At 35.9% G+C, this 14,433-nt stretch overlaps 1 protein-coding gene across 1 annotated transcript; it reads left to right on the top strand.

Annotated features, from left to right (window-relative positions):
* Positions 1–2,251: 2,251 nt before the first annotated feature.
* On the top strand, positions 2,252–14,098 carry LOC121262908 (kinesin-like protein KIN-UB). Its single transcript, XM_041165604.1, has 19 exons — positions 2,252–2,618; positions 4,533–4,633; positions 4,796–4,918; positions 5,168–5,353; positions 5,504–5,725; positions 5,885–6,038; positions 7,617–7,766; positions 7,901–7,989; positions 8,417–8,620; positions 8,966–9,088; positions 9,531–9,653; positions 9,766–9,897; positions 10,527–10,665; positions 10,757–10,849; positions 11,751–11,876; positions 12,018–12,143; positions 12,689–12,832; positions 13,293–13,421; positions 13,517–14,098. Exons 1-19 carry the CDS (start codon positions 2,438–2,440, stop codon positions 13,675–13,677), a joined length of 2,706 nt encoding a protein of 901 aa, XP_041021538.1. The 5' UTR covers positions 2,252–2,437; the 3' UTR covers positions 13,678–14,098.
* The last annotated feature ends 335 nt before the right edge of the window (positions 14,099–14,433 follow it).

The raw sequence follows: 14,433 nt of genomic DNA on the forward strand, positions 1-14,433 counted from the left end.
TCATTTTTTTAATTAAATCGGCTCAACCAGTTGCAACACGGTTACCCACGACCGCTACATGTAGAAGAATTGTAAAAATAAAATCTAACATTTTCAATCGTATAATTTGTATACTCGTCGTTGAGGAAAAAAAAAAAAAAAAAACCTCTTGAGACAATTTCGTCTTTTAAAAGAGAATCGATCAACACTAATTATTTAATCAGGGAAGAAAAAACCAGTTGTTCCATTAGAGACCCAGGCCTTGAGAGTTATTTTCATTTTTTTATAAGCGTTAGTTGAGTTATTTCCAAAATTGAATTCTAAGGTGTCCATGTTATATATATTCTAAGACCAACTCTATTCTAAGACCTATATATCACATATCGTTAATGGCAGAATTTAATTTAAAAGATAATATTAAAAATTTAAATAATACAAATTAAATTATGACATATGGATGACATGTAGTGTGGGAGCTTTAAAATAATATTTCTCATATATATGGGCTGTTTTACCGATTTATATAGTCTTAAGATGTGCATCGTGCACTTCCTTTAATAAAAAATTAAAATATAAATAAAATCTCACTTTTTTTAGACTAGTATGCCTCACTTGCATATCATTGGGAAAAACTTGGGACTGGAAGTCAAAATTTTTTTCACACAGGCCAATAAGAAATAGCCACGTAGGCATCTTAGAAAAATCAGATATAAGCTTACATGCACAGAACAAATGCTCTCCCTTTCCTTATTTCTTCCCAAAACTACTGCAGCGAACACCTCACAGTTGGACTGGTTTCTTTGATTGATCGGAGAAGAAGAAATATCTCTCATCAAGACATAATGTGCAATAAAGCTCCATTTGTGAACCATCCCAAACTTCAATAGAGGCTCTTTTCCTTTTGAGAGAGACTGCACTTAACATCTACTTTTTAGCTAATTTGGGGCTTCAAAAAGTGCAAAAAGGGTCTCTCTTCCATAAAGTTTTTGAGTCTCTGTAAAGAGTCACCGGCCGTTTATCTTTGATTTTAATGCTCGAAAAAGAAGGTGAAAAAGTGGACTTTTATTTTCATAGAACCATAAGCCCTCACCCAACAATGTGAATTTAATGAAGTGGTTCACTTCTTATGCATGCTTAACCTTTTTTTTTTTTTTTTTTTGCTCACAACATTTACTAAGTTATAGACCGGAGCTCCTTCAAGCGTTGTGGAGTAAAAGCCTTTATTTCCTTGAAAAAAGCTCTAGTATAATAATCATAAAAGAGACTGTTTTGTTTCATCGCTGATTTTTAACTCTCAAAATTCGCATTCTAAGAATGAAGGTAGAGAAATGCTTGGATTCTCAGCTATGGCACGCCTGTGCTGGAGTTATGGTCCTGATGCCTCCAGTTAACTCCAAGGTCTTCTACTTCCTTCAAGGCCACGTATTTCACTGCCATGCCCATAATCCTTGCTTTCATTCCTTGCCGAGTTGGGGCCGTGAAGTTTTGGGAAGAAAGAAGGAGAGGAAGATCATTTGTTTGCAGGCTCATCTCTAATTTTTTTAAAGTGATTATATGACTTTTTTTATTGACTTATGTGAAAATTATTTTGACCCTAAAGTTTTTCTCTAATTCATTTGTCAAGTACATCGATAAAAGTGTAAGCATCAATGTTTTTTTTAAATATTTATGTGTTTAGTTTTTTAAAAAAGATTAATATTACATATAATTATAGATGGTAAAAGTGTCACGCAATTTTTTTAAAATATAATATGATTTATTATTAAAAATTAATTTTTTAATATAAGTTATATATATATTTATTTATTTTTAAAATTATGCGACATTCATATATTTGACTGTAAATATTATTTATTAAAGAAAATACACAGAGCATTTAAAAAGAAAAAAACAACAATCGGTCTGTGCATTCAGCACCACCCAAATTTATTTGCCTCGTGACTTAGCAGTAGCACTTCATAAACAGTGACAACTGGCAAACGCAGACGGTGGCGTACCGGGTAACTGCGTAGAAGGTCAATCAGGTCATTTTGGTAATAAAAATTCTACTCATTATTTGGTAGAATAATGAGCCGAAGAAATAATTAGTTTATTATTCTGCCTACAAAAAAAAAAAAAAGAAAAAAAAGTTCATTATTCTATATGAGATGCATGAGATGATGAGTATAACCTCTTCGTAATTTCACTCCCCCGGCCCAACGTATTCGTAATCAGTGGGACCTACCGATCTGCGACTCCTCTCTCCCTGTTTCTTTCCGCACTTCCTTATTTTCTGTCTTCTATGTTTGAAACTAGCTGGTTCTACTTTGAAACTACCGAAACATCCATTATCGGACGCACTGTCAAACTCTCCCTCTCTTCCTGGATTGATTTGTGGATTTGTTAACTTGAATGGAAGTCAAACTGTTTGAGTTTCATTGGAGAGTATACTGATATTTTTGTTCCATTTATTTTTTTTATGGCTTCGAGTGGATATAGAAATGGCGCTCACAGGGGAAGTAGTAGCACGAAGCTGGATCGGCCACTCCCAGCAGCGAACCTCAAATCTTCCTCGTTTAAATCCAGGTTTACTCCTTCTCACTCTTCGGGATCCGCTCTTCGCCGCAGTAGCCCCGCCTCTTTCTCCACCAACGACGGAGGTGAATTTCATTCCATTCTCCGAAAAAGATCCAATTCCTAACTTCCAATTTATACATTCATATGTATTGAAGTTCGATTTCATTCTGTTTTTTATATTTTAATCAGTTCATTTTGAAGATTTTCTACGGTTATTAGATTTTGATCAATGGGATTTGAAGACTGTGCGTGCTGTTTGTGCACTTTTTTTGGTCTGAGCGTTTCAGATTGATGCCATAGTAGGCGTAGGAACTTTATTGAACTCTTGAAGTTTTTCAGTAGTAGTATCTTGAGAAACGATGACACAGATTGATGCCGGACTTGTTGAAGGTTTCTGGAATTTCTTATAGCATAAATCGTGGTTAATGGCTCCCATTTTACCTAATGTTCCTATTCTAGGTGGTTGCTTTAGAGCTTTTATATGCGCTACAATTTGTAGAGTTCATTTCACGGAGACATCCAAACACGCCCTTCGTTTTTTAAGATTTGACGTGTTAATAATTTTGAACTCTCCTACACATGCTCCTTTTTGTTGCTCTTAGCCCCTGGCACAGGCGAGAAATGTTCGAATATATATGTGTGTACATGAATAAATATATATATTTTTTTATAAGTAATAAAAGATTTTATTCCCCAAAAATAGGCATAAGCCGAAGTACACATGATGTATACAAAGGAAATACTTACTATTTTCCAAAAACAAAAGGAAAACTATTACAGATTCTGGAAATTATCTTCCATTACAAAAGCTTTAGCCCACAAACTCAAAGTACTAAAGAAAAAATTCCTAAGTTCTCCCAATGAACGTTCTTTGTCTTCGAAGTATCTCTCATTCCTTTCAAACCATATGCACCGCATGAGACAAGAAAGAATCATCTTCCAAACATAAACAGCATTCTTGCTACCCTTCAATCCCTTCCACCATACCAATAAATCCACCACTTCCTTGGGCATTACCCAAAGTAAACCAGTCCGGTTCAAAACCTCATTCCACAAGAACCTGGCCACTTCACAATGAAGAAAGAGGTGATTAAGTTATTAACAGATTCCCCATCCTTCTTGCACATGACACACCAATCAGTAATGTACATACCTCTCCTTCTAAGATTTTCAGTTGTCAACACTTTGCCCAAGGATACCACCCAACAGAAAAAAGCAACCTTGGAAGGAACTTTCACTTTCCATATGTTTTTCCAGGGAAATTCACACCTCCTGTGACTGGTTAATATTCTGTAAAAAGAGGAGACTGAGAACTTAGAATTTCCTACAGGAATCCACAGCATGCTGTCCTCCCTACCTAGCATCAACTTTGAACTGTAAAGTCTTTCCAGAAAAGCCTTAACATCATCCACTTCCCAGTCATTAACATCCTTGATAAAGATAACATTCCACTGAATATTATTGTCAATGCAACAGAAAGACTTTACTTTTATATAAAAAAAAGACTTTCCTACAGCTGCATTTTGATCCCTTGCAATTCTGAAAAGAGAGGGAAAGTCCAGCCTTAAGTAAAGAATCCCCACACCACAAGTCATGCGAGAAAAGTATCCTCTTCCCATCTCCTCAATCTAATATGATTTGAAAAAAACCCCCATCCTTTTCTAATGAACTTCCACAAACTCACCCCATACACACCACTAGTATCTTTAGAACGCCAACCTCCCCACAAACTACCATATTTTACATCAATAACATTTTTCCAAAAGGCATTACTTTCCAAGTGGTATCTCCAAAACCATTTCCCAAGTAATGCTCTATTAAACAATCTTATATATATATATATATGTATGTATATATGTATATATGTGTTTCATATATTTTTATATATATACACGATTGTTTTATGTATGTATGTATGCATGTAAGCAACCTCCCATGAATGGCAAGATGATGGAGTTCATGATGCCAAACGTTTGTTTTTTTTTTCTTTTTAATAGTACCTGGAAGAGTTCGAGTGGCTGTAAGACTGCGACCACAGAATGTGGAAGAATTAGCTGCAGATTCAGATTTCGCTGATTGTGTGGAGTTGCAGCCAGAGGTGCTCCCAGTATTCTAGTTACAAATATTTTACATGTGACTTTAGTAGTTATACTTTTATATTGTCCTTGACACATGTTTTCTATTTCTCTTAATTTTGAGCTTTCTAGTATTTATTTCTTATTTGTAGTGTATAATCATTCTGGTATTTGCTCTACCTCAGCTAAAAAGGTTGAAACTTCGGAAAAACAATTGGGATTCAGACACTTACGAATTTGATGAGGTGCTCACTGAATTTGCATCCCAGAAGCGTGTCTATGAAGTTGTTGCCAAGCCTGTTGTAGAGGTTTGTTATTTTTTGTTAGATATCCTGATTATTAGAGGAACTTCCTTAAGCTATTTCTCTTTTTGGGTTCATTATAGATTATTTGTGTCCCCCTTACCTTCTATTTTTATTGTTTTATTACCAGCACAGCAAGAGCTCATTATCTTTCCTCATGTTAGTTTATATGAATTAAGTCTTCTGCCATGTGTTCCTATTATCATATCTTAGATTTTGTGCAGTAACCTGATAATGTGCTGTTGGTTTTTGTAGAGTGTTTTAGATGGTTACAATGGGACTGTGATGGCCTACGGTCAGACTGGTACTGGGAAAACTTTTACTCTTGGACGACTGGGAGAGGAAGATACATCCGATCGGGGAATCATGGTTCGTTCAATGGAGGATATTTTAGCAGACATTTCTCCAGAGACCGATTCTATCTCTGTTTCATATTTGCAGGTTTCTCTTGTTAAATTCCTGCATAACGTAATCTTATATTTTATCCAGCATTGATGTTAACATAAAAATCTGTTTTCAGATTAAACTCTTTAAATTTGTCCTGTTTACAAAATTGCTGATTTTTTTTTTTTTCTCAACAAAAATTTGTAGCTTTACATGGAAACTCTGCAAGACCTGCTTGATCCATCAAATGATAACATTCCTATTGTGGAAGATCCAAAAACTGGTGATGTTTCAGTACCTGGGGCAACTCTTGTTGAAATCAGGGATCAGCAGAGTTTCGTGGAGCTGCTAAGAATAGGAGAGACTCACAGAATTGCCGCCAACACAAAATTGAATACTGAATCCTCTCGTAGTCATGCTATTCTGATGGTAAAATAATCATCTGTCTATAATAAGTAAATTTCAATTATCAATTATATATATTTTTACGCTCTTGCATCTACATTTCATGATATCTAACTGGTAAATTCTTTCATTGTTCTGTATTAGTTAACAGAAGTCTTGATGTGTTTGACTTCCTTAGTGCAGGTACATGTTCGAAGGTCTGTCATAGCAAGAGAAGAAATAATTTCCAGTGAAAATGGTGACTCCTCTCATTTGGTCAAACCTTTTAAGCCACTTGTTCGGAAAAGCAAGCTAGTTGTGGTAGATCTGGCAGGGTCAGAGCGAATTCAAAAGTCAGGTGTTTATCCCACTTATGACACCTTTCATAGTTCTACATTTTTATTTGTTGATATTAAGTTTATTTGTAGCTGCTTCTCCAAATGGGGCATGGCTTTTGTATGTATACCACCCAGTTTTAATAATAGGCTGCTGGTATACACAACTAGGGATATCCTTCCATCCTTGGATACAGCTGGGTGGTTTTGCATTTACATACCTTGAATAGTACCGTGGCTTATATTTCTGTTCTGGTGGTGCTCCTTAGCTATCAAGTTGTTTGGAATGATTGAAATGTTAATGCTGGTAAATGGTGCCGAAGTTGCTCTTATTTGATGAATCTGTTAAAAAAACTTAATGACTTGAAGAGAACAGGTTCCCACTTTTCTCAAGCAGCCGGCACCCTGTTTGCCATTGGCTGTGGAATCAGACATCCTACAATTAAGACCACAGCAATATCTACAAAAGCTTCACAAGTTGGACTCTGGGACTCTGGCTGGCTTATACCTGTTACTTGGACTTTTGACTTGTAGGAGTCAGATAAGTTGTGCAGGGGCCTCTTGAGATGGAGGATTATTGCGAGTTCAGTAAAACGTGCAGGAAAACGACATGTACTGCAAAGAAACAAGGAAAAGTGCTATTCTAGAAACCTTTTGTTTTAGATGGAAATCTTGCTAGAAAATAAATTAAGTCTTTTAATTAAGCATTTTACACCAGCTCGATCTGCTAACTGGGATCTGAGGGAATTAAGTCCTTGTAGAATGACTTCTCTAGTCAGGACCTGTCCTTTTTCCTACAATAACCTGCAAAAAGTGTGGCATTTCCTATACACTCATTTCTTCATATTTCCTTTTAAAGAAACAAAGGCTGTGTTGGGTTATGCCATTTTTTTTACAAACGTTTTTCAGAAAAAAGACTCAGCATCACTCCAAACATCTTTCCATCTTTTTTCTGTTTCAGTTTTTCATCCAAATATTTGCCTAGGTTTCAATGAATATAAAAAACACAAAAACCAAAGCAACTTTTACAAAAAAAATATTCAAACAACTTTTCAATTCTACCTATTCACTTCCACAAACCCCAATGCAAAACATATTTTAAAAACACTTCTATTCAAATTTTCTTATCTACTTTCACAAAGCTCAATAAAAGCACATCAAAATCTTCCTAACCAAACATATCCAAAGTTTTAGAGATTACTGGTATGGCAATTTCCCACTTGTTTGTATGGTGAGGTTCCAAGTGTTTTGGTTTTTTACTTGGTTTATGTATACAGTCTCTAATTCTGGTCTAGGTTTCTTATGAGTAATCGGATAGGAATTCTATTTACAATGCAAATTTATGACTTTTGAAATTGTTGTGCTGCTTTCAGTCATTATGAAATCTTTAGTACAGCATTTGTTTCAGTGAGTAATGCCCGTCTACCACCCAGAATGGATTGACATCAAATGTTTATATACTGATTCATGCACTGTGAATTGCAATTTAAGGGCCTTATATGGATTTTGATGAATTTGCTTTATATTGGTTCCAATGTTTTTGTTCATGAAATTAGGCTCATTAGTTATATAGTTACATTATCTCTCTTCCTTTACTTCAGGGAGTGAGGGTCATATGCTAGAGGAAGCAAAGTCTATCAATCTCTCTCTTAGTGCATTGGGGAAGTGCATAAATGCTCTAGCAGAGAATAGTGCTCATGTTCCAATTCGTGATTCAAAGCTTACAAGGTTGCTCAGAGATTCGTTTGGAGGTGATGCCTTTCACATTAATGTTAGTACGTGCTTAGGATTTTATGGTCAAATTAGTATAGGAGGCACTGGCCATGATTCAGAATTGAAGCTTATCATTTTGTTGTATGTTTTGACATTGGTTATTGTATCACAGGCACAGCGAGGACATCATTAATCGTGACTATTGGCCCATCCCCACGACATCGAGGAGAGACTGCAAGTACCATACTATTTGGACAAAGGGTTAGTTCTTATATTTTGAAGGAATTCAAAGATCTAGCTTTGAATTGTCTAGCATGTATGATGCATTCAATACTATTCGTAAGTCGTAACTTACCATAGACAGAGCTATTCATGTATTTATGCTATTATCATTTTAGATAGGCACTTTGTATCTTTAGACAGTCATGCATAGGTGTGGCTCTTGTATATGTCCCGTGTACTTGGCTTCGCCTATTTTCAATAAAATTCTTATTTACTGATAATAAAAAGAAGATAGGCACTTTGCTGGTATGTTAGAAATTTGTCTTTCCATATCTTTCTTGAGACTTTTTACTCCATTTAGATCTTAACCATGCCTAGTGTTCATTTTTTATGTAAATGGAAACTTTGTTGAGAGGTCATACTAAACGACTAAATGAATAATTATTGCATGTTTCATCTATGACAGGCTATGAAGGTGGAGAACATGTTGAAAATAAAGGAGGAATTTGATTACAAGAGTCTGTCTAGGAGGCTTGAAGTTCAACTGGACAAGCTCATTGCAGAAAACGAAAGGCAGCAGAAAGCTTTTGAGGATGAAGCTGAAAGAATAAATATAGAAGCACAAAACCGAATATCTGAAGTCGAGAGGAGCTTTGCTGATGCATTAGAGGTTTGCTGGACTATTTATTTGAGTGGTACTCTTTATCCGTGATAAACTTGAATTGATTTTTCTGAAAATATATATGTAGATATGGTGTGAGTAAATTATGAACCATGTTATAATATTTATGCATCATGATGAATGGTGGATGGGTTTTAATTCTAATAAGAATGTCTAGTGCTGGTCCAGCTGAGGTTTTTTTTTTTTTTTGGGGGGGGGAGGGGGGGGGGGGGTGGGGATTCACATTCTTTCTTGATTGTATAGATACCTAGAGCCTGAAGTCATTTTTCCCTTTTTTTCCCTTTCCTATTTGGATTTGTTGGCCATGAGTTTCAGTATCATTGTTTTTATCAGAAGGAGAGGCTAAAATGCCAGATGGATTATATGGAATCAGTCAAGCAGCTGGAGGAGAAGTTGGTGTTGAATCAGCAAAAGCATGATTGTGATGGCTTCGTGGATGATAAATGTATTGGGCAGGTACTCCCTTTTGGAACCATTTTTGCTGTTATGTCGTGGTTTTCTTAGAAGAGGATTCTTGTGTCAATTGTTGGTCATAGTTCGCTGTTTGAGACGATGGACATGCACGATGTTATTTGTCAACACCAACTTGACATACCGAGGCAATTTTGGTCCAAAGTTGGAGCAAAAAGTGACAGTTTATGCTGATGTATTTATCTTTGTTGAGAGTATATCCTTTAGCTTCCCCCTTTTTTGGGTTTTTTGGTGGTGGGGCTGTGGTGAGTATCTGGTCCATTAGTTTGTTTAGCTTCATCTAATCATTTAAATTGTACATTTTCATGTGGATTGGAAGGTCTGTAAAATCAGCTCAGGTCAATTTCGTCTCTAATTATGGGTATATTACTGCATGACTTATTTTAGAATGATCATATTCCATGTTTTTATTTTGTTTATTATGCAGGAGACAGGGCTTTCTGCTGCTGAGATAAAAAAATTGCTTGAAAAGGAAATTAAACTAAGAAAGGCGGCTGAAGAAGAGGTAAAGAATTGTAAAAGGCAACAAGGACAAGATATGCAGTCAGGGGTATAGTCTTTGCCTAGATTTCAAAATTCTTTTGTAAAAGCGTCATCTAGATTTTTTTTCAACTTCCAAGCGTGTAAGTTGTGGTCTATAAGGGTTTTTCTTGGTGTGCTAGGCAGGTGGAGATCCAGAGGTTTTGAAGCTTCGCAAAATTCTTGAGGACGAGGCTCATCAGAAGAAGAAACTTGAGGAAGAAATAATAATACTACGAAGTCAGTTGTTGCAATTAACTTTTGAAGCTGATCAGGTATTTGATTATGGAATTTATGCCTACCTGCTAGGCTTGATTTATATAATCCTTGTAGTTTATATGCTGATGTTGCCATGATGTTTTTTGCTTTTAACTGTCCTCCTCATATAAAAACTTAATAGTGCTTTTAACTGTCACATCATATAAAAAATTAATGGATTCATGGTTTATATAATCCTGAAGATTTATAACAATTGAGACATTGAAGGTAGAATATCAGGAAGAGCTCATTAGGTTTTCCCAGATATCTGCTTAATGACAATTCTGAGAGAAAAAAAGTACCTATATGTGTTAGAAACCCCCTTGTTTAGCTGAGTGAATAAATTAGATTATTAACGATAATGGTAGGAGTATTCTTGTCCCTCCTGAGTGTTTGCTATGGTACAATATCCATAATCTTCTCCTATGTACTGCATCTATAAACTTTATTGGACTTAGTTTGCATGATTTTCTAGAATCATTTTCTTCGACTAGTTGGGTATCTCTCTTGCATACTACCTGTGTACTTGGGGTTGCGTCTTTATGCTTATAAATAAAGATCTTCTTGCAAAAAAAAAAAGTGTCTGCTATAGTCCATATGTAATGGTAAAATATTAATTCTATTTTCTTTTGCTTCATGTATGTAGATGAAAAGGTATCTTGACAGAAGTGGGTCTGGAAATGGGTTTGCCGGTCTAGATTCTTCCATGTCTCCATTTAGGCATCCCCAATACAGAGACTCTGGAAATGGACAGAAGGCATCAATTGCAACACTCTTTGAGCAAGGTAATAGAGGAACTTTAAATTTATCTCATTTGGGCCTTGCATAAAAACTTTGTATTCTCTTATATTTTTGTCTACCAATGAATTTTGATAGTTGGATTGCAAAAGATCTTGGCACTACTTGAGTCAGATGATGCCAACGTACGGATTCATGCTGTAAAAGTGGTGGCCAACCTAGCAGCTGAAGGTGGGGCAACTTTTTAATTTGGGGCTCTTTCATGGTGTTATCAGATATATGCGTACATGTACTGTCTATTCTATGTTGTCTAACTAGCATTATCTAGATCGAATGTCATGTTTCTGATTGAGTTTGATTTGTTGAAATAACTATGATCCGTTGTGATATTTTCTTTATGGTGTTGATCTCAGTTGAAGGTTCCTTATAATGGTGAACTGATAAATCACATATGGAAAACTTTAGAGTTGGGCATTGTTATAGGTTTTCTACAGTGACATTAACAAAAAAAAAAAAAAAGAAAAGACAATTCTTGGTGGGGTTCAATAGAGAATAATGCTTGCCCGTTTATCTTTTGAGTTATTTTTCCATGAAGTAGGCACAGTTCTAGTCTGGTATGCTAACCTTGTATCTTTTCATTGAGAAAACTTTGTTAATCACTGCCATTGTAAAAAAGGGGTAATATGCTGAAATATCGTCAGAGCACTTGCTAATCTTCTTCTTATTTATTTATTTTTTCCTGTAAATTTGGTTTACTATTTGCAACCTCTGTTTTTTTATGACTGAGAAGTGAGAAACAATTCTTGCATGTTTTGTTACATCTGGAGCAATTTTAGTTCTTGGAGAGTAATGAAGTATGCCAAGTTCGTATTTCTTGTATGACGCATTACCTCTACTGTATCTATCATATTTTATAAGTACTGTAGCCATTGTATATTATGATATATGCATCTAAATATGGTATCGTCTAAGGACTCCATAATAAGTTATCTATAACTTGACAACTGGAGTGATCTTATCATCTGACTTTCATTTTTATGCATTTTCTCTTGTACTTTTCTCATACTTCATTGCACTAGAATTTCCAAGAATAGTTTATTGTTATGACTTATGCTCCCCATGCGAAAAGCAGAGGCAAACCAGAAAAAGATTGTTGAAGCTGGGGGTCTTTCTTCCTTGCTGATGCTTCTTAGAAGCTTTGAGGATGAAACTGTTCGAAGAGTAGCAGCTGGTGCAATTGCCAATCTTGCAATGAATGGTACTTTTCTCCTTCTCTATATGTTAAAGAGGGCCGGAACTCTGCTCTTTATTTTGTGTTTTATTACAAGTAGATTGGGAATTTTTTTCCTTTAATCTTGGAATATCAATTTTATATGTTGCTTCCTTTCTGGCATAGCAGAAGCCAATCAAGAACTTATAATGATTCAAGGGGGAATTAGTCTTTTATCAATGACAGCAGCTGATGCTGAGGATCCTCAAACCTTACGCATGGTTGCTGGAGCTATTGCTAATCTATGTGGCAACGGTATATTGAATTTCAGTTTATCTCCTTTATCTGGAATTTTGCCATTTAGGCCATTTAGATTGTGAGAAGTATCTGTTGCGAAATTGGAAAGAATTCTTGTGTGCTACCTCAATCAGGAAGCATATCTAGTGTAGAACCTTTGCACTAAAGGAAGAGATACTTTTGGCACTATGACATAAATTGCTATATTTATACCTGGCATAGTGTTCTCTCTGCATCACTATTTCTCTCTCTCTTTAAATTACTTACTAATGGTAAAATGTAGTGGATGAAGATAAAAATTTTGTTGTCAGTTTCGATATCTTTTGATGGAAAATATAAGTTTTGATATTGGAACTGTCTTTGCTGAAAGTTGTTTAGATCAGCAGAGATGGGTTAAGTTGATCTTGTAGATACTTGTTGCCCTGTAATTAAGCTTTTATAGGAGATAATATTTCCACTCTTTGGTATTGCACTTATTTAAGTTTCTTGTATTCACAAGTTCCAGCATGCTTGTTTTCTAATTTGATTTCCCCTTTTTATTTCCATCAACCCTCAACCTGTAGATAAGCTACGGATGAAGCTGAAGACTGAAGGCGGTATTAAGGCCTTGCTAGGAATTGTGAGATGTGAACATCCTGATGTTCTATCTCAAGTTGCACGCGGAATTGCTAACTTTGCAAAATGCGAGTCCCGAGCATCTACCCAAGGTAGGTGTTTCAAAACACGAGCCATTGTTTAGTTCTTTAGCAGTGATGCGTCTGGAGTTTTCTTCCCCTCACCTATGAGTGGTGGTAATGGAATTGGGTAAATATTCAAGATGATTGATGTTAAGTAATTAGTGGTCGTAGAATTTGTTAGGTTGTTCGTTGGTTGACCAATAATAAGTACTCATATGGTTGAAAATTTGTGACGATTCAATTTTTGTATACGGGTGTGATTTTTGAGCTCATTTTTAACTCAAGCAAAAGCAATTCTACGCTGCAGTGTCAATTCTGACAATTGTGTTCGTGCCAAGCTTTTGGATTTGTAGCAGCGTTATTTTTCTTTAATGGTGTGTGATATCTGGCATAGATCATTGCATCCACATGAAATGGACATGGTAACCATTTATTTTTAAATCAGTCTTTCTACCATGCGTAATTCTATTGACATAGTGCCTTGTTATAGGGATATATAGCGCCAGATCTCTTTTGATAGAAGACGGTGCGCTTCCATGGATTGTACAAAATGCTAATAATGAAGCTGCACCAATCAGGCGTCATATTGAGCTTGCACTCTGCCACTTGGCACAGCATGGTACTTGGACTCTTTTTTTTTTTTCCTTTTCGTATCGACCAACTTAGATATCTTTGAGACTTGTTCCGTTAAAAGTCTGGATTTTTAAATTGCAGAAGTAAATGCAAAGGACATGATTAGTGGAGGTGCCCTCTGGGAGCTAGTTCGTATCTCACGCGATTGCTCTCGAGAGGACATAAGGAGTCTTGCCCGTAGGACATTGAGTTCGAGCCCCACCTTTCGATCTGAATTGCGTCGGTTACGGATAGATTATTGATTCTGAGATTAATGGGCTTCCATTAATTAATGCCACTCGCATCTAGCTAGCGATCGAGTGTGAGCTAGGATGCAGAAACTTGATCTCATAATGAGCATATAGGCTTGGTAGAAGAGGGGATCTTTCTCTTGCTCCACAAGGGGTCATCCCATAAGCTGGTATTCACGCCAATTTTGTGTAAAGGTGGGTTGGTGTTGTGATCCATTATTTTAGCTTCTTTATTGAGCATTCATAACTGTAGCTTAATGGAAAAGAAAATGACAAGTAGTGAGAACGAAAAAAAAAGAAGGAAAATCTTGTTGCTGCACGATGGTGTCAAATTCATTCGATCGATTTTCTGGATCGGTCAGCATGTCCAGCTAGCACTTGCGTTTCAGTGGTGTAAATTGATTTTTATGGGCAATGAAATCATCATTCTTTATTTTTCTCTGGAAATTATTCCAAGCTCCACGGTTTGTCCATAACGATAGCACATTAACGACTAAACTCATTTTATTTGCAAGCGAGTATAGGAAACATAATCTCCAGTCTCCATGTCGTTGACAATATTGCAGGAGTGGCAGTCAATTTGAAAATAAAATTGTGCATTATACATAGCGATTTATATGTCAAATGCGTTAAGATTTAGGGGTGTGTTATAAGTACCGATTTGTAAATAGAATTGTTATATTTTGAGGTAGTCACGAAACTGTTGCATCGTGTGAGCTAGCTTGTAGTGAATTAAGGTTAGGATGACTTCCATAATTGTTGGGAAAT

This window comes from Juglans microcarpa x Juglans regia, chromosome 1D (assembly GCF_004785595.1).
Source record: "Juglans microcarpa x Juglans regia isolate MS1-56 chromosome 1D, Jm3101_v1.0, whole genome shotgun sequence".
Taxonomy (NCBI): Eukaryota; Viridiplantae; Streptophyta; class Magnoliopsida; order Fagales; family Juglandaceae; genus Juglans; species Juglans microcarpa x Juglans regia.

What these genes read in the sequence shown, in the direction of transcription:
- LOC121262908 (XM_041165604.1), top strand. Translation starts at nt 2,438, where the DNA reads ATGGCTTCGAGTGGATATAGAAATGGCGCTCACAGGGGAAGTAGTAGC. An exon ending in CCATACTATTTGGACAAAGG is followed by an intron (nt 7,990 to 8,416) that starts GTTAGTTCTTAT and finishes CATCTATGACAG; the next exon opens with GCTATGAAGGTGGAGAACAT. An exon ending in TGCCAATCTTGCAATGAATG is followed by an intron (nt 11,877 to 12,017) that starts GTACTTTTCTCC and finishes CTGGCATAGCAG; the next exon opens with AAGCCAATCAAGAACTTATA.